General features: G+C 46.8%; 2 protein-coding genes and 1 non-coding gene across 3 annotated transcripts in view; 1 reads left to right on the top strand and 2 right to left on the bottom strand.

Moving 5' to 3' along the window:
• The window catches only part of LOC144480958 (uncharacterized), a 123368-nt gene that overhangs the window by 53411 nt on the left and 49201 nt on the right, over positions 1 to 20756 (bottom strand). The window lies entirely within an intron of this gene.
• On the top strand, positions 82 to 18884 carry LOC144480974 (uncharacterized). The gene is made up of 4 exons (XM_078200603.1): positions 82 to 131; positions 2010 to 3212; positions 8879 to 9134; positions 18045 to 18884. The coding sequence occupies exons 2-4, from the start codon at positions 2374 to 2376 to the stop codon at positions 18552 to 18554; spliced, it is 1605 nt and encodes a 534-aa protein (XP_078056729.1). The 5' UTR covers positions 82 to 131; positions 2010 to 2373; the 3' UTR covers positions 18555 to 18884.
• On the bottom strand, positions 1519 to 1590 carry trnac-gca (transfer RNA cysteine (anticodon GCA)). The gene has a single exon. It is a non-coding gene; the product is annotated as a tRNA-Cys (tRNA).

Below are 20756 nucleotides of genomic sequence, written 5' to 3'. Positions count from 1 at the left end.
CGAGCGAGAGCGGCTGGTCCTCCAACCAATCGGAGTGAATGAGGGGCGGGGCTGGCAGTGGAGCATGCGCAAGGTGAGCAATGGCGACAGAAATTCGATGGGCGGAGGATTCATTGTCGGATGCGGAATAAGTAAGTGGAGAAAAAGACCAGACTGAGGGAGCAGTGGATCCGGTGGGTGGATGGAGAGCCTTCGTAAACATGTTGTGTAAACCGCAAAACCAAAAAAGGATTTCGCGGTTGGCAGTTCTCCCGTTTACATCGAGCGCGGCCTCAGATTTCTCCCAGTTTAAGACCTGAGTTGAGAGCCGCCATCTTTATTGGGGGCCATATGCTGAAGAGCGCATGCGTGGTCGCCATCTTTGTAGGGGGCAATGTGGGAACAACTTGTCCATCAAACTGCTTCACACTCTTGAGTTAGAATGTCTGATTGATGAGGCAGAAGAACCCTGTATGTCCAAGGCAGTGACTATAATCTGTATTTATATTGTGACTTTAACATCATAAAACTTTTCAAGTCATTTCGTAGAAATGTGAGCAAGTAATATTTGACACTGAGTCACTGAAGGAGATATTAGGGCAGGTGACCAAAAGTTTAATATTATATATACTGCCTACAGTGCAGATGGAGATCATTTTGCCATCGAATCTACACCAACTCTGTCAGAGCATTCCACCCAGATCCTATTGGGGGCAATGTGCATGCATGGTCGCCATCTTTGTAGGGGGCAATGTGGGTTTATATAAGTTTAAAGTTTATTTGTTAGTGTTACAAGTAGACTTACATTAACACTGCAATGAAGTTAATGTGAAAATCCTGTGGACGCCAGTTCGGGTACACTTAGGAAGAATTTATCATGGTGAATGCACCTAAACAGCAGGTCTTTCGGACTGTGGGAGCAAACCCACATGGAGAGAATGTGCAGACTCCGCACAGACAGTGACCCAAGCCTGGAATCAAACCCCGGTCCTTGGTGCTGTGAGGCAGCAGTGCTAACCACTGTGTAACCCCTGGAGCATTGTGTGCAGTTCTGCTCAGCACATTACAGGAAGGGCGTAACTTCTCTGGAGAGAGTGCAGAGGAGGTTTACAAGAATGTTGCCAGGGCTGAGAAAGGTGTCATTACAAGGAGAGATTGGATAGGTTTTTTGTTGGAATAAATAAGGCTGAGGTTGAGTTCATCATAGAATCCCTACAGTGCAAAAGGAGGCCATTTAGCCCATCGAGTCTGCACCGACCACAATCCCACCCAGGTCCTATCCCCGCAACCCCATTTACCCTGCTCGTCCCCCTGACGCTAAGGAGCAATTTAGCATAGCCAATCAACCTAACCCACTCATCTTTGGACTGTGGGAGAAAACTGGAGCACCTGGAGAAAACCCATGCAGACACGGGGAGATTGTGCAAACTCCACACTGACAGTGGCTCAAGCCAGGAATTGAACCTAGGTCCCTGGCGCTGTGAGGCAGCAGTGCTTACCACCATGCTGCCCTATAAAGAACTGCCAATCATATACTGAAGAGAGCACTCTGATTTGAACCGAAGACCTCTTGATCTGCAGTCAAATGCTCTACCACTGAGCTACACCCCCTCAGACTTGACTGAGGTATAAAAATTAGAAGAGATAGAGTGGACAGGATAATTGTTTCTCTTGGTGGAGAATTCTAGAACCAGAGGACATGGATTCAAGATAAGTGGCAGAAGGTGGAGAGAGGACATGAGGAAGAACTTTATGCAAAGGCTAATGTTTGGAATTCGTTGCCCAGTTTGGTGGTGGAGGCAGAGACCCTAAACTCCTTGGAAAAGTTCTGGATCTGCACCTTAGGTGCTGTAAATTACAGAGCTATGGGTCAGAAAAGTGTGATTGGAAAGGCAGTGGGTGTCCTCAGACTGGCAAGGACAAGATGGGCCAATTGACCTCCTTCTGTGCTGTAACCTTTCTATTGTTCTAATTGTTCTGAATTTCTATCCTGCACTGGCAGTGATGACTTCTGTAAACTTCTTTTACAGAGAATTAGAAGGGGAGGAAACACAAACCAAGCATCATATCGAGATTTGACAATTATTCAATTGATCAGAACCTGAATATCATCAATCTTTGAATGTGGAAGGAGAAATGTTTGTCTGCTCTGTGTGAGAAAAGATTTCAAACATCAGCGTGACGGGAAAAGCACCGAGAGACACACACACACACACACACACAAACACCCAACAGCATTCCAGAGAACTTAGCGTGGAAAGAGCTTTAACCAGTTACACAGCCTGAAAAAATATCATTCACCGTTCACAGCGGGGAGAAACTGGAGACTGTTCTGTGTGTGGATGAGAGTTCAACTGATGATCCAAACGGGAAGGATATAAAGACAACGGCACCATGGAGAAACCGTGGAAATGTAAGGAATGTGGGAAAGGATTCAATTGTCCTTCCGTGCTGGAAATTCATCAGCGCACTCACACTGGGGAGAGGCCGTTCACCTGCTCCCAGTGTGGGAAGGGATTCATAATCTTATCCCACCTGCTCAGACACCAGCAACTTCATGTTGGGGGGAGACCTTTCACTTGCCCCGATTGTGGCAAGAGATTCACTCAGAGATCCAACTTGTTGACACACCAGCGGATTCACACTGGAGAGAGACCATTCATCTGCTCTGTGTGTGGGAAGGGATTCACTAAGTCATCCAACCTGCAGACACACCAGCGACTTCACACTGGAGAGAGACCGTTCACCTGCTCCAAGTGTGGGAAGGGATTCGCTCAGTCATCCAGCCTGGTGATACATCAGCGAGTCCACACAGGAGATAGGCCATTCGTCTGCTCTGAGTGTGGGATGGATTTCACTAAGTTATCCAACCTGCTGACACACCAGCGGGTTCACACTGGAGAGAGGTCATTCATCTGCTCTGAATGTGGAAAGGGATTCACCCAGTCATCCGACCTGCTGAGACACCAGCGAGTTCACACAGGAGACAGGCCGTTCATCTGCTCCGAGTGTGGGAAGGGATTCACTCAGTCATCCGACCTTCTGAAACACCAGCGAATTCACACAGGGGAGAGACCATTCATCTGCTCTCAGTGTGGGAAGGGATTCAGTTGGTCAGCTAACCTGCTGACGCACCAGCGAGTTCACACTGGGGAGAGACCGTTCACCTGTTCTGTGTGTGAGAAGGGATTCACTCAGTCATCGCATTTGCTAAGACACCAGCGAGTTCACAAGTGATTGTAAGGATTGGATTCTACTGTTATTGCTCCTGTTGATGACATCCATCAATGAACCATGTTCATTCTGACATTTCTAGTTTGGTTCTGGTGATGTAACTGGGCTGGAGTTTAAGATTCTGGATCTATAGCTGATTGTGTTCTCAGGGCTGCAGTGTCTCCCTTTAAGAACCGCTGTCTGTGATCTTTCCCCATAATTCAGGAACTCTCATCAGAAATTAGTTTACAACAAGATTCTGAATTTTAACTTCAATCCGAAATTGATTTTTCATGGAATCCTACAGTGCAGAAGGAGGCCATTCAGCCCATCGAGTCTGCACCGACCACAATCCCACCCAGACCCTATCCCCACAACCCCTTGCATTTACCCTAGCTGGTCCCCCTGACACTAAGGGGCAATTTAGCATGGCCAATCCCCCTAACCCGCACATCTTTGGACTGTGGGAGGAAACTGGAGCACCCGGGGGAAACCCACACAGACACGGAGAACATGTAAACTCGACACAGACAGTGACCCAAGCCGGGAATCAAACCTGGGTCCCTGGCGCTGTGACTCAGCAGTGCTAACCACCGTGCCACCCCAAAAAAAAATCAGAATGGAGAATGTGGGCATCGATCCCACTACCTCTCGCATGCAAAGCGAGCCCTCTACCATTTGAGCTCATTGCCCATGGCTGTGATATGAGCACTACAGTTCAGTGTCTGAGAGGTTCCACTGTTTAACATCTCCAATTAGAAAATGCTGATTAATCCTTACTGACAATTCTTACTGACTTGCACATTGCACACACTGACACCTCCATTATCCATCAGGAAGAAGGGGAATGGGAATTGGTGGAGAATCGAGAAGTCACAAATGTTACCCATCCCGCCTTGTACAGAAATCCCCTCGGCACGGGAATGGAGATAAGTTCAATCCAAGTAACGGTCTGGAAGAAATCACTCACTAATAACCTTATAAAATCTTCCGAAATTTATGGCCTGTTTTAGAAATAGTTCATTCTCTGTGTTATGAAGAAAGCTTCCATAGCAGCTTGCTGGTTGACAAAGACAGGACAGACCTGTTATCTCTGTTAAGCATCTCCACATCATCTCTGTTAAGGACATGTCTCGAGCACAGGCCCTGAAACAAGACAAACTTGATAGGATGAGGAGATCTCATGTCCCAGATGTAAACCAACTGTCTGAGTAAATTTTAAACAGGAAGTCCCAGCAAGTGATGAGCCACAAAGTGACTTCATGAACACCTGACAGAAAGGAGGGATTACCTGAATATCTGTCCTTTGCGAGTGGAGAAATGAGTAAATGATTGACATAAATCCCCCAAAAATATTGTTTATAAACAGGCTTTTGAACCGGAAAAAATTTCAGACAAGAGAAAGCTTCTTAAATTGATCCATACTCACTTCAGCCTCACACTTTGTCCATCTCAACAAAACTGCCTCCAACCCCAGAGATCAGCATCTCCCTGATCTGGGACCAGGAAACCATTCTGAGAAGATTGTCCCCTCCAGCCCCAGAGATCAGCATCCCCCTGACCAATAACTCATTCTCACCCTTTATGTGTGTTTTATCTGCCTATTCAGTTTTATGTACCATTTCTAAACTGTTGCTTCTTAATAAAATGTTTGACAATCACTAATGAATTTGACCCCCTTTTTGGATAACCTTAGCGTCCCGGGCTAAAATCTTACACTTGTCCATGAGAGTAACTGAAGATGTGAGAACTGCAATAATCTAGAATAATGATGAGGTGTAAGATGTGGCCCAGTAATTACATTCTCATTTCTGAGTCAGGAGATTGTGGATTCAAATCCACATCCAGAAACATCAGCATTAAATCCAGGCTGATATTCCGATGCCCCTCAGGAGGCTGGCCCAAAGAGTGGGCGGGGCTTCAGGGTCCCAGTGACCCAGGGAGAAAATGATTGACTCACTGATTTTACTCTCACTCTGCACACAGCAGCTCGAGAACTAGGTGGAGAAAGGGAGAAAACTGAGAGCGGAGGAAAGAAATCATACTAGAAGGTGCAATTGGTTTGAAATTCAGTGCAGGGAAGAGGGAGTGTGGCACGGGAATTTACAGCTCTGCAAGAACAGGAGTGGAAAGAAAATTGTCATAGGAATTAGAATTGTCTGCCTGTATTTCTATCCTCTTCACACTGATGAGAAACCATTCAGGTGCTCTCACTGTGGGTCTGGGTCCAAGACATCATCTGATCTCACTGTACACCATCGAATACACACTGAGGAGAGACCGTTCATCGGCTCAGACTGTGGGAAGAGATTCACTCAGTCATCCGCCCTGGTGAGACACCAGCGACTTCACAACTAACCACAGAGATTCAATTTTGCTGTTATTCACATTTAGGTTGGATCCATGTTCCTTGGGGTTAGTTTCTGCTGATGTTCATCAACTCCAGCCCAATTATACGTGTTAATATTCTGAATAAAAATCAAATGAATCAGCTTTGTGTAAACTACCATCTGTGTCAAGTCTTTTTTATATCTCTGAACCATGTTTGTTCATTTTGAAGGGCTCTCCCTCTCTCCTGCCTCCTCCATCCCCACGCCCAGGAACAAGTATGAGGAGCTCAGGGAGCTTCATCACCTCCTCGAAAAAACAACTTTGACTCGATGTCCTTTTTATTCCCCACCTAATCTCCAACCTTCTTTTCCTCTTCCATGTCCTGGTCATCTCCCAAATCCACGTCCATCATTTCTGGAACTCCATGTTTGAATCCTGCAATAAGATTTCTGTCCCTGTCACAGAATTGAAGCAGCTTTTCTCAAAGTCACAATTCAATGCAATGTGAGTGTGACTCAGGTAAACTCTCCCTCATTGTCCATCTCACTCTGTCTGCACTTTCTGAGCCGCACTGACACCTCACAATGCCCGGCTGATTGACGGCAGCTCCAACCAATAGGAAGAGGGGGCGGGGCTGGAAGACCGAGTGGGAGCGGCTGGTCCTCCAACCAATCGGAGTGAATGGGGGGGCGGGCTGGGAGTGGAGCATGCGCAGTGAGTAATGGCAATGGGGAGATGTTTTGTTTGATTGTTCTCTCGGTGAGTGAAATAAATCGCTCTGAGCAGGAGCTATAGATCCCGCGGGTTGACGGAAAGGCTTCGTAAACATGTTGTATGAGTTGCAAAGTCCCGAAAACCCTCTTCCCAGTCCCCGATTGCCCGGCGCGGAGCCTCAATTTTTCCCCGCAAATCCCGAGTTCACGTCTGCCATTTTGCCAGTGGGCGACTTGCGACAGAGCGCATGCGCCGCCGCCACCTCTGTGAGGGGCAATGGGCGTGTGCGTGGCCGCCATGTTTGTGAGGGGCAATTTTCTTTATTAATGGGAACAACCTATCCATCAAACTGCTTCACCAACGTGTGAACAGACCGGTTCCGCCTCGGACGGTTGTCCCGGAGAGGGATGGAGTCAATGGTCAGGGAGTGGAGTTTGCAGTGGGGACTGAAGACAATGACTTCAGTCGTCCCAAATTTAAATGCAGTAAATTTCTGCTCGGCCAGTTCTGGATGTCAAACATATCAGTTCCTCTTCAGGTCTGATTTCGAGCTGATGGTTTTCACATTCACCTGCTCTGCTGGTCCTTCCAGTCTGCTGGTCCTTCCAGGTAGTGGAGGTTGAGGATTTTGGAGATTCTCCCATAGTTGAGGTTGTGTTTTGCATGAAGTGCGACTGAGCACTATGTCAGCAGCCAGGTATCACAGAATCTCCAGAGTGCAGCAGCAGGCCATTCAACCCTCCGAGTCTGCACTGACCCAGACCCTATCCCTATAACCTCATGTATTTACCCTGCTCATCCCCCAAACCTGCACATCTTTGGACTGTGTGAGGAAACCGGGGCACCCGAAGCAAACCTATGCAGATACGGAAGTTCATAAACCAAGTGGAGGCCGCAAAAAACCCGCCATCTTTATAGGCAATGGGCAGCAGGGTGCATGCGTGCTCACCCTGCCCCAGGCAGCAGTAATTTAATGTGATTTGATTTGATTTATTATTATCATATGTATGAATATACAGCGAAAAGTATTGTTTCTTGTGCGCTATACCTACAAAGCATGCCATGCATAGGGAAGGAAAAGACAGGGTGCAGAAAGTACTAAATAAAAGCAAATTACTGCGGATGCTGGAATCTGAAACCAAAAGAGAAAATGCCAGAAAATCTCAGCAGGTCTGGCAGCATCTGTAAGGAGAGAGAAGAGCTGATGTTTCGAGTCCTGACGACCCTTGGTGCAGAATGTACTAGGGCATAGAGAAAGATCAACTTAATGTGAGGTGGTTCATTCAAAAGTCTGATGGCAGCAGGGAAGAAGCTGTTCTTGAGTTGGTACGTGCCCTCAGACTTTTGTATCATTTTTCTGATTGAAGGAGGTGGAAGAGAGAATGTCCGGGGTGCGTGGGGTCCTTAATTATCCTGGCTGCTTTTCCGAGGCAGTGGGAAGTGTAGACAGTGTCAATGAATAGGAGGCTGGTTTTGAGTGATGGACTGGACTTTGTTCACAATCCTTTGTAGTTAATTGTGGTCTTGGACAGAGCAAGAGCCATACCAAGCTGTGATACAATCAGAAAGAATGCTTTCTATGGTGCATCTGTAAAAGTTGGTGAGAGTCGTAGCTGACATGCCAAATTTCCTTAGTCTTCTGAGAAAGTAGAGGCTTTGATGGGCTTTCTTAAATATAGCATTGGCATGGGGGACCAGGACAGGTTGTGTTCTGGACACCTAAAAATGTGAAGCTCTCAACCATTTCTACGGGCGGCACGGTAGCACAGTGGTTAGCACTGCTGCTTCACAGCTCCAGGGTCCCGGGTTCGATTCCCGGCTCGGGTCACTGTCTGTGTGGAGTTTGCACATTCTCCTCGTGTCTGCGTGGGGTTCCTCCGGATGCTCCGGTTTCCTCCCACAGTCCAAAGATGTGCGGGTTAGGTTGATTGGCCAGGTTAAACAATTGCCCCTTAGAGTCCTGGGATGGGTAGGTTAGAGGGATTAGCGGGGAAAATATGTGGGGGTAGGGCCTGGGTGGGATTGTGGTCGGTGCAGACTCGATGGGCCGAATGGCCTCCTTCTGCACTGTAGGGTTTCTATGATTTCTACATCATCCCCATTGATATAGACAGGGGCATGTTTCTCCTCTGAAGTCGATGACTACCTCCTTCGTCTTGCTGACATTGAGGGAGAGATTATTGCCATCGCACCCATTCACCAGATTCTCTACCTCTTTCCTGTACTCTGTCTCATCATTGTTTGAGATCCGATGCACTATGGAGGACAGAATGTTGTGAATTTCTCGACTGGACTCACACTGATGGCTTTTGGAAACTCCTTTTACAGGGGATTAGAAGGGGAGCATTTACACACACAAAACTCAAACCAAGTGGAATCTTTGTATCTTCTCAATTGATATCCTGGACTGATACTGACTGATTTGTTTTTCAACAGGATATTTAATGAAGACTGGAAACTCAATCCAAGTATCACATCAATATCTGACAAGAGTCACTCGATCCATCAGGATCTGAATATCATTGGGTATTTTGAACATGGAAGGAAACAGCACTGTTCAGATTGTGGCGGAACCGTGGAAATGTGTCGACTGTGGGAAGAGATTCAATTACCCTTCCAAACTGGAAATCCATCGACGCAGTCACACTGGGGAGAGGCCGATCATCTGCCCCAAGTGTGGGAAGGGATTCACTCAGTCGTCTGCTCTGCAGAAGCACCTGCGAATTCACTCTGGGGAGAGACCGTTCACCTGCTCTGATTGTGGGAAGAGATTCACCCAGTCATCCCATCTGCAGACACACAAGAGAATTCACACTGGGGAGAGACCGTTCACCTGCTCTGAATGTGGCTTGGGATTCATTAACTTGACAAACCTGAAGACACACAAGAGACTCCACATTCAGGAGAAGTCGTTTATCTGCTCCAAGTGTGGGAAAGAATTCACTCAGTCATTTGACCTGCTGACACACCAGCAAGTTCACACCGGGGAGAAACCGTTCATCTGCTCCGAGTGTGGGAAGAGATTCGCGAGGTCATCCTACCTACTGAGACACCAGCATGTTCACACAGCCAAGACCTTGTTTATATGTACCAACTGCGGGAAGTCCTATGGAAGTTCCCAGGACCTAAAGTCCCATCAACGTATTCACACTGATGAGAGACCATTTGGATGCCCTCACTGTGAGGCACGTTTCAGGCGATCAAATGACCTCCTGGTACACCAGCGCAGTCACACTGGAGAGAGGCCGTTCTCTTGCTCTGTTTGTGGAAAGGGCTTCACTCAGTCGTCCAACTTACTGAGACACCAGCAGGTTCACACTAGGCAAAGGGCTGCTCAGTTGCCTTAACATTGGTTTAATTAACCGAAACACCATCACGTGCATACTTCTGAAAGAGGTCAGTCAGCTGCATGTTTGTGGGATCTTGCTGTGAGTAAATTGGCTGCTGTGTTTCCTACATAACAACAATGACTACACTTCAAAAGTACTTCACTGGCTGTAAAGCACTTTGGGACGTCCTGTGGTGATGAAAGGTGCTATAGGAATGCAAGTTTTTAAATTGAAGATTTCTGTTCTCTGATCTTGTTATCTGGAACTGATTTCAGCCACCCCCCAACTTACCATTGAATAAATTCACTTTGGTTCAGACAAGACTTTAACCAATTAAGGCAAAGGCCGAATTCTCTGGATAGTAAATTTAAAAAGAAGTTTATTGAATGAAAAAGGTTTACTGAACAACTTTAAGACGTTGACTTTTACAACTCCATGCGGGTGATCCGTCCATAGAAGCGTAACCCTCTCTGGCTCCTTCTTTGACAGGAATTCTTGTGGAATTCAGCCTCGGGAGTCTGGCTCCTTCTCTGACAGGAATTTCCTTGGAACTCAGCCTCAGAAGTCTTCAGTATTTGGCTCACAACGAAGACCTTCAGAACCTCTACTTTTATCCCCAAAGTGACCATTACCACATATCAGAGTTGGGCCTGTTGTAACATGACAATTGGTCAATTTGATCACCAGATTAATTGAATTGGATCCTCAATTACTGACACCACTTTCTCTCATTATCTTAGACAGGAATACAAGAGAACTGGTTCATGCTATCCCTTTATCTGATTCTATACAATCCCTTATTCTCACAGTTTCAAATGTTGAGGCTAATCAGAGCTTGAAGGTCTCTCTCGCCAGGACATTTATCCTCATTGCACATTCTTTACATACACAGCAATTTAGATTTCACATTTTCACAGCAAACAAAACTGATCTTTTATTGTAACTACTGATTAATTATTGATTATTTGAAGCTTCCAATAGCATTTAGGTGAACAGTATTACTTTTTAAAATAAAGCTCCAGTTACACATTAGTTAACATGGCTTCCTTGACTTTGTTACTTATAATATTTAAAGAGTCAGCATGGGCACAATGGGTAGAATGGCCTCCTCCTATGCTCTCTGAGCTGTAAATACCGGGACCCCACTTGCCAAGACAGGTAATAGAAGCAGAGAAGATGGAATGTTTCCAAAAGAAAATTGGATGTGCACTCGAGGGGAATAAATCGACAGGGATACGGGGTTAGAACAGGGACAGAGAGCCGGTATGGGCACAATGGGCTGTATGGCCCCATTCTCAATCTTTTGATTTGATTTGATTTATTATTGTCACATGTATTAACATACAGTGAAAAGTATTGTTTCTTGCACGCTATACAGACCAAAAGGATCCCCCATGGTCAGCTTATGATGAAAGTGAGGAGGTGTGGGATAGAGGGAAAGTTGGCCGATTGGATAGGTAACTGGCTGTCTGATCGAAGACAGAGGGTGGTGGTGGATGGAAAATTTTCGGATTGGAGGCAGGTTGCTAGCGGAGTGCCGCAGGCATCAGTGCTTGGTCCTCTGCTCTTTGTGATTTTTTAGAGGAGGGGGCTGAAGGGTGGATCAGTAAATTTGCTGATGACACCAAGATTGGTGGAGTAGTGGATGAGGTGGAGGGCTGTTGTAGGCTACAAAGAGACATAGATAGGATGCAAAACTGGGCTGAAAAATGGCAAATGGAGTTTAACCCTGATAAATGTGAGGTGATTCATTTTGGTAGAACTAATTTAAATGTGGATTACAGGGTCAAAGGTAGGGTTCTGAAGACTGTGGAGGAACAGAGAGATCTTGGGGTCCATATCCACAGATCTCTAAAGGTTGCCACTCAAGTGGATAGAGCTGTGAAGAAGGCCTATAGTGTGTTAGCTTTTATTAACAGGGGGTTGGAGTTTAAGAGCTGTGGGGTTATGCTGCAACTGTACAGGACCTTGGTGAGACCACATTTGGAATATTGTGTGCAGTTCTGGTCACCTCACTATAAGAAGGATGTGGAAGCGCTGGAAAGAGTGCAGAGGAGATCTACCAGGATGCTGCCTGGTTTGGAGGGTAGGTCTTATGAGGAAAGGTTGAGGGAGCTAGGGCTGTTCTCTCTGGAGCGGAGGAGGCTGAGGGGAGACTTAATAGAGGTTTATAAAATGATGAAGGGGATAGATAGAGTGAACGTTCAAAGACTATTTCCTCGGGTGGATGGAGCTATTACAAGGGGGCATAACTATAGGGTTCATGGTGGGAGATATAGGAAGGATATCAGAGGAAGGTTCTTTACGCAGAGAGTGGTTGGGGTGTGGAATGGACTGCCTGCAGTGATAGTGGAGTCAGACACTTTAGGAACATTTAAGCGGTTATTGGATAGGCACATGGAGCACACCAGGATGATAGGGAGTGGGATAGCTTGATCTTGGTTTCAGATAAAGCTCGGCACAACATCGTGGGCCGAAGGGCCTGTTCTGTGCTGTACTGTTCTATGTTTGGGGCGGCACGGTAGCACAGTGGTTAGCACTGCTGCTTCACAGCTCCAGGGTCCCGGGTTCGATTCCCGGCTCGGGTCACTGTCTGTGTGGAGTTTGCACATTCTCCTCGTGTCTGCGTGGGTTTCCTCCGGGTGCTCCGGTTTCCTCCCATAGTCCAAAGATGTGCGGGTTAGGTTGATTGGCCAGGTTAAAAATTGCCCCTTAGAGTCCTGGGATGTGTAGGTTAGAGGGATTAGTGGGTAAATATGTGGGGGTAGGGCCTGGGTGGGATTGTGGTCGGTGCAGACTCGATGGGCCGAATGGCCTCCTTCGGCACTGTAGGGTTTCTATGATTTCTTCTATGATTTCTATGTTCTATAAGGAAATGAGCGAGTGCAGAATGTAGTCTTACAGTCATAACTAGGGTGTAGAGAAAGAGCAACTTAATGCAAGGTAAGTCCATTCAAAAGTCTGACCAGCAGGGAAGAAGCTGTTCTTGAGCCGGTTGGTACAAAGCCTCAGGCTTTTGTATCTTTTTCCTGAAGGGATAAGGTGGAAGAGAGAATGTCCGGGGTGTGTGGCGTCCTCAATTATGCTGGCTGCTTTGCCGAGGCAGTGGGAAGTGTAGACAGAATCAATGGATGGGAGGCTGGTTTGCGTGATGGATTGGGCTACATTCACGATGTTTTGTAGTTTCTTGCAGTCTTGGGCAGAGCAGGAGCCATACCAAGCTGTGATACAACCAGAAAGAATTCTTTCTTTGGTGCATCTGTAAAAGTTGCCGAGTCATAGCTGAAATGCCAAATTTCCTTAGTCTTCTGAGAAAGTAGAGGCGTTGGTGGGCTTTCTTAACGATAGTGTCGGCATGGGGGGACCAGGACAGGTTGTTGGTGATTTGGACACCTAAGAACTTGAAGCTCTCGACCCTTTCTACTTCGTCCCCATTGATGTAGACAGGAGCATGTTCTCCTTTATGCTCCCTGAGGTCGATGACAATCTCCTTTTTGTTGACATCAAGGGAGAGATTATTGTTGCCGCACCAGTTCACCAGATTCTCTATCTCATTCCTGTACTCTGTCTCACCATTGTTTGAGATCCGACCCACTACGGTGGTGTCATCAGCAAACTTGAAAATCGAATTGGAGCGGAATTTGGCCACACAGTCATAGGTGTATAAGGAGTATAGTAAGGGGCTGAGAACACAGCCTTGTGGGGCACCGGTGTTGAGGATTATCTTGGAGGAGGTGTTGTTGCCTATCCTTACTGATTGTGGTCTGTGGGTTAGGAAGTTCAGGATCCAGTCACAGAGGGAGGTGCCGAGGCCCAGGCCACGGAGTTTGGAGATGAGTTTCGTGGGAATAATAGTGTTGAAGGTTGAGCTGTCGTCAACAAATAGGAGTCTGACATAGGTGTCCTTGTTATCTGTGTGTTCCAGGGTTGAGTGCAGGGCCAGGGAAATGGCGTCTGCTGTGGACCTGTTGCGGCGGTAGGCAAAGTGTAGTGAATCCAGGCAGTCCGGGAGGCTGGAATTGATTCGTGCCATGACTAACCTTTCGAAGCACTTCATAATGATGGATGTCAGAGCCACCGGCCGATAGTCATTAAGGCAATTAATCTTGATGTCTGATCTAAAGAAAGCAATTTCAGCTGCTGCAGTCTCTCCAACTCACTGAAGTCCCTTGTTCCTGGAGTCATTCTCGTAAATTTCCTCTGCACCCTCGCTAAGAATTTCTTTCCTAAAGTGTGGGGCCCAAATGCAGAGTTCCATTCCACAGGGATAGAATTGTAAATCAGGGAGGTTCTGTTCAGCTTGTTTTGAACCAGGGTTAGACTGCACTGGGAGCACAGTCAATGTTAGTGATCTCCATTTAGAGAAAGGAAATAGAGGCACTGGAGAAGGAGCAACAAAGATTCACAAGAATAATCCCAGAACTGAGAGCATTTAACCCTCAGGAAAGACTGGGGCTGCTTTTCTCTAGAAAACAGAAGACTGAAGGGTGACCTGCCGGAAGTATTTAAGATTATGAAGTGGTTCCATAGTGGTGGCACAGTGACACAGTGGTTAGCACTGCTGCCTCGAAACGCCAGGGACCCGGGTTCGATTCCCGGCTTGGGTCACTGTCTGTGCGGAATTTGCACGTTCTCCCTGCGCCTGCGTGGGTTTCCTCCGGATGCTCCGCTTTCCTCCCACAGTCTGAAAGACATACTGGTTAGGTGTATTGGCCATGCTAAATTTTCCCTCAGTGTATCCGAACAGGTGCGGGAGTGTGGCGACTACGGATTTTCACAATAACTTCACTGCAGTGTTAATGTCAGCCTACTTGTGACTAATAAATAAATTTTAACATTAGAAACCTCTACCCAGCGAGTGGTTGAGGTGAACAGCATGAATACATTGAAGGGGAAGCTAGATACAGGAGGGAGAAAGGAATAGAAGGATATGCTGATGGGGGGAGATGAACAGGGGTGGGTAGAGGCTCATGTGGAGCATAAATACTGTAAGAGTTTTAACAACACCAGGTTAAAGTCCAACAGGTTTATTTGGTAGCAAAATAAACCTGTTGTTCTTTAACCTGGTGTTGTTAAAACTCTTACTGTATTTACCCCAGTCCAATGCCGGCATCTCCACATCATGAGCATAAATACTGACATAGACCAATTAAGCCGATTGGCCCAGCCCTGTGCTGTCGACTCAATGTAACAGAGATAAGTGTATTTATTTTAGATCTATCTGTAGTGCTAGGAAAAACACTCTTTGCTATCCAGGATAAAATAAATGTCCTTCATCAGCTTTTCTGGAACATTTCAGTGGAGACGTGCTCCCCCAGGCTCAAAGAGCATCAGCCCACTGGAAGCAAAGTGTGAGACCAGCAAGTCCAGCAGCAAAACACCTTCCGATCCTCCCACTTCCCCAATTGTCAGAACGAACATGGTTCAGTCCTGGATGTGATTAACAGCAGCAATAACAGCAGAATCCAACCCCTGTCATCACTTGTGAACTCGCTGGTGTCTCAGCAGGAGGGATGAATTTGTGAATTCTTTCCCACACTGAGAGCAGCTGAATGGTCTCTCCTCAGTGTGAATGCACTGGTGGACCTTCAGTTCCTGGAAGCTGTTGAAACCATTCCCACAGTCAGAGCATTTAAAGGGTCTCTCCTGGGTGTGAGGGACATTGTGCATCAGCAGCTGGGGTATCGAGTGAATCCTTCCGCACACACAGAGCAGGTGAATGGTCTCTCCCAGTGTGAACTCGCTGGTGTCTCCTCAGTGTGCATGCCCTTCCAAACCTCTTTGTGCAGTGAGAGCAGCTGAACGGTCTCTCCCCAGTGTGAATGCGCTGGTGATCTATCAGATGCTCAGCAGTTTTGAAGCCACTCCCACAGTCAGAGCATTTAAAGGGTCTCCCCTGGGAGTGAGTGACTTTGTGTCTCTGCAGGCTGGATAACTGAGTGAATCTGTTCCCACACTCGGAGCAGGTGAATGCTCTCTCCCCGCTGTGAACTTGCTGGTGTGTTAGCAGGGCAGATGACTGAGTGAATCCCTTCCTACACACAGTGCAGGTAAACGGTCTTCCCTCGGTGTGAACACTCTGGTGTGTCAGCAGGGTGAATGACTGACTGAATCCCTTCCCACACACAGAGCAGATGAATGGTCTCTCCCTGATGTGAACTCACTGGTGGCTCCGCAGTGTGTACATGACCTTCTAAACCTCTTTGTGCAGTGAGAGCAGCTAAACGGTCTCTCCTCAGTGTGAATGCACCGATGGGACACCAGTTCCCGTGTGTGTGTGCGTGTGGGTGGATGCGTGTGTGTGCATGTCAGTCATGTTCCAGTCACACTGATGTTTAAAATCTTCTGAAGCAGACAGAACAGAGAAACATTTCTCCTTCTACATTCAAAGGCCAATGGTGTTCAGGTCCAAGTGACTCTGTCAGATGTTGATGTGACGTTTGGTTTGAGATTTGTCTGTAAACCCCCACCTCCTGATATCCTGAAAAAGGAATTTACAAAGTTCATCATTGTCAATACAGCACAGGAATTCACAACAGACAAGTCTAGGTTCTCCCCCGCACATGCGCAGCGTCCCCTCTCCCTTGGACATGCGCAGTCCCGGGGAGGGGGAGATCACCGAGCGGCTTCTCGCTCTGGCCGGAGCCGCCAGCCGGTTGCCTGGAAACCTTGGCTCGAGGAGGGGCAGGGGGGTGGGCTCCCGGGTCCGCGCGGCGGAGATCCCGCCCCCTGACCGTCATACTATAGGGTTGACCAATGGGAAGAGTTGGAGGACCGGACGGACTCTGGTCCTCCAGCCAATCAGAGCGCGGGCTTTGTGTGAATGAAGGTTGAGCTACAGACAGACTGAAACTTCCTGCCGTCTCCAACATCTGTGAGTAAAACACTTTCTTTTCTCCCTCTTTCCATTTCTTTTCTCACTCTGGGGGAAATTGGGGACTTGCAGCAACTGAAGGGTAAGGAAGTGAATCCAGGGAGGCTGCAGACTCTGGAAAGGTTGGCCCAGGTCTCTCTCTCTCTTAAAGACATTGACATCCTTGGCTCCCTCAGCTTGACACATTGATTTGTCTGGTTAAAAGGATGGTCTGTTTCCTAATGTTGACAATTAAAGGGGTGGTTTCCCCAGGAGATGGCTGACATTTAAGTGGAAAGTAAATTAATACAGGACAGAGATATGTCCAGTGTTGTTGTATGGTACAGTTTATATATATTTATGGTTCTTAATAAAGTACATTTATTATTATTTATAGTCTTGTCGAATTATAGAGGTTTACAACATGGAAACAGGCCCTTCGGCCCAACTTGTCCATGCTGCCCTTTTTTTTAAAAAACCCCTAAGCTAATCCCAATTGCCCGCATTTTGCCCATATCCCTCTGTAATATAATGCTGTAGCTAGATTATACATTTCCAGTCATCTCTTTCCTCAGGCAATTGTTATTCTTGAATTTCTTTTCCACAGGGACCAGTGCAGGCTGAGGATCATTGAATATACTCCAGGATGAGTTGGACTGATTTTTGACTGACAAGAGTGTCAAGAGTTATGGGGAGCATGCAGAAAAATGGAGAGAAAGCTAAGATAAGGAGGGATTTCCTCACTCAAGAATGTGGCGAAGTCTTGGAATTCTCCACTCTGGAGGACTGTGGAGCCTTGAATACCATCAAGTATTTTCAAGAGAGAGATTGGTTTCTAGATATTAAAGATATCAAGGGATGTGGGGAGAATGATGCTGAGGTAGATGAACCAATGATCTCACTGAATGGTTTAAAAGGCTTGAAGGCCAAGTGGCCGACTGCAGATCTCATTTGTTATGGTCTTTGTGTCCAGGACAGGAAGCAGTGAGCATGGATCTGTCAATCAGCACCTTCAGGAGAATTGGGAGGGTGAATATTAGATACAGCAGAGTGAGAATGGAGGGAGAGTGTGTGGGAGATTCACAGCTTTTGAGGAATGAGAGGGGAAAGAATGTTCCATAGAGACTAGAATTGTCTGTTCTGAATTTCTATCTTGTACTGATAGTGATGATGTTTGCAAACTTGTTTTATAGGATGTTGAAAGAGGAATCACAGGCTGAAATCTCAAACGTCATATCTAAATCTGACAGAGTCATATTCCTTGGGACCTGAATATCAACGGCCTTTGAATCCAGAAGGAGAAATGATTGTCCAGTCTGTCGATTTGAAAAGATTTCAAACATCAGTGTGACTGGAAAAGCACCAACACACTGCCACACTCGAGTGAGAGTGTTCCAGTGCACTGACTAAAGAGCTTTAACCAGTTACACAGCCTGAATAATTATCACACCATTCACAGCAGGGAGAGACTGTACCCGTGTTCTGTGTGTGGACGAGGCTTCAACTGATTGTCCACCCAAGAGAGCAGCAAGGACACCTGCACCATGGAGAAACTGTGGAAATGTGCAGACTGTGGGAAGAGATACAGAGCCCCATCAGAGCTGGAAGCTCATCGGCGCAGCCACACTGGGGAGAGGCCATTCAGCTGCTCTCAGTGTGGGAAGGAATTCAATCGGTTATCCAACCTGCGGACACACCAGCGCATTCACACTGGGGAGAGGCCATTCACCTGCCCTCAGTGTGGGAAGGGATTCAGTCGGTTATCCCACCTGCAGAGACACCAGCGAGTTCACACTGGGGAGAGGCCATTCACCTGCTCTCAGTGTGGGAAGGGATTCACTCATTCATCAAACCTGCAGACACACCAGAGAGTTCACACTGGGGAGAGGCTGTTCACTTGCTCTCAGTGTGGGAAGGGATTCACTCAATCATCAAACCTGCAGAAACACCAGCGAGTTCACACTGGAGAGAGGCCGTTCACCTGCCCTCAGTGTGGGAAGGGATTCACGCAGTCATCTGCCCTGCAGAGACACCAACAAGTTCACACTGGGGAGAGGCCATTCACCTGCTCTCAGTGTGGGAAAGGATTCAGAGTTTCATTCCAGCTGTTGAGACACCAACAAGTTCACGAGTGATTCCAGGGGTTGGATTCTGCTGTGATTGTTTCTGCTCTCAATTACATCCAGGACTGCATTTTGTTCATTCTCTCAGTTGGTCAATGGGGAGGGACGAGGGTTTCTTTCTGCTGGACTGGCCGGTCTCATGACTTTGCCTCCAATGGGCTGGTGCTGGGAAGTTCAGAGATATGTAGTCAGCATTTCTGTTTGAAACTGTGATGACTTCAGCCAGACTAATGAGGTTGGCTTGCTAGAGTATGATCTGCCTGATGAGTCGTCCTCCTGTGCCCGCTGGGCACCGCAGGGACTGGGTTGTATTATCGACCCCGATAATCACATTTTGATTTTATGTTTTAAGTTTCCTTTCCGCTTTGTTTTTTGTTTCGGGCAGTTCCCCTCCTTTTAGGGAGCTGCCCTTTTTGAGTTGTCCCTGAGTGAATTTGATTTTGTTTATTTGGTTGACACACCAAAAGAGGTGTCTGATGAGTCCTAATTGATGTCCCAATCAGGGAGCCTCATGGTCCCTATTTAAAGCAGGTTTGTCAGTCTCGCAGCCTACGTTCGGCAGGGAGCTCCCCGGAGTGCTAGCTCTGTACAGATATTATTGTGTAAATAAAGACACTTGGTGATGAGACTTTCGCCTCCGTGGAGTTATTACAGAAATCCCCAGATGCCCATCCAATTTCCTTTGTAATTGTTTATTGTCTCCATTTCCTCCACCCTCAAAGGGAGTTCCAAGTCATTACCATTCGCTGCATCAAAATATTCTTCCTCACACCCCCCCCCCCCCCCCCCACCGCATCTCTGACCCAAAACCTTCAATCTGTGTCCCCCTCGTCCTTGTCCCATCAGCTAATGGGAGCAGCTTTTCTTTGTCCACCTTATCTAAACCTGTCAGAATCTTGTCCACCTCTATCAAATCTCCCCTCAACCTCCTTTGCTCCAAGGGGAACAACCCCAGCCTGACATTGACAATAAAGAACAAACTAACAGAATCTGTTAATACCGGAAATCAAATGGGAATGTTTAATTTCTGTTTTAAAGATATTGTGAATATATTGTCCTGGACAATAAAGGAATTGGAATAACTCACCTTGGGTGTGGTTGAATGGAATATATCAATCTGGAATCCACCTACAGTGAAAGTCTGGAATTGTAGCTGGAAATCCCTCCCTAACAGCACTGTGGGTGTACCTACACCTCAGGCATTGTAGCAGGTCAGGAAGGCAGTGTTGGGGTTGACCACGGCCGAGGCAGCTACATACAGCCACATATTCTGTTATAATTGAAGGACTGCAGATTGAATGTGAGGCATTATGGGACTGGACTATCTTGACCACATTCCTGTGACTGCTCAGTTTCTGCAATCACCGACCATTAAAGCTGCTTAGCAGGGCCCCAACAAAGGACCTGGTGAGAATATTTACTCAGAATGAGTTAGAATTAAACTTATTCCAGGACCGGCTGGTGTTCAGCGGCTGAGATACCTGAATCTGTAAAAAGGGGGTCTGACCAATCAGGGAGCAGTGAGCATGGATCTGTCAATCAGCCTCAATCAGCACCTTCAGGAGAATTGGGAGGGTGAGTATTAGATACAGCAGAGTGAGAATGGAGCGAGAGAGATTTACAGCTTTTGGGGAATGAGAAAGGAAAGAGCTTTCATAGAATCATACAATTGCTCCATCTTATCAACCCATTGTTTAAGAAGGGGAACAGAGACTTCCCCGGGAATTATAGACCGGTGAGTCTCACTTCTGTTGTCGGCAAGATGTTGGAAAAAATTATAAGGGATAGGATTTATAGTTATTTGGAGAGTAATGAATTGATAGGTGATAGTCAGCATGGTTTTGTGGCAGGTAGGTCGTGCCTTACTAACCTTATTGAGTTTTTTGAGAAAGTGACCAAGGAGGTGGATGGGGGCAAGGCAGTGGACGTGGTATATATGGATTTTAGTAAGGCGTTTGATAAGGTTCACCATGGTAGGCTTCTGCAGAAAATGCAGATGTATGGGATTGGGGGTGATCTAGGAAATTGGATCAGGAATTGGCTAGCGGATAGGAAACAGAGGGTGGTGGTTGATAGTAAATATTCATCATGGAGTGCGGTTACAAGTGGTGTACCTCAGGGATCTGTTTTGGGGCCACTGCTGTTTGTAATATTTATTAATGATCTGGATGAGGGTATAGTTGGGTGGATTAGCAAATTTGCTGATGACACCAA

This window comes from Mustelus asterias, chromosome 30 (assembly GCF_964213995.1).
Source record: "Mustelus asterias chromosome 30, sMusAst1.hap1.1, whole genome shotgun sequence".
NCBI classification, from domain to species: domain Eukaryota; kingdom Metazoa; phylum Chordata; class Chondrichthyes; order Carcharhiniformes; family Triakidae; genus Mustelus; species Mustelus asterias.
This window is presented reverse-complemented; position numbering and strand designations above follow the sequence as displayed.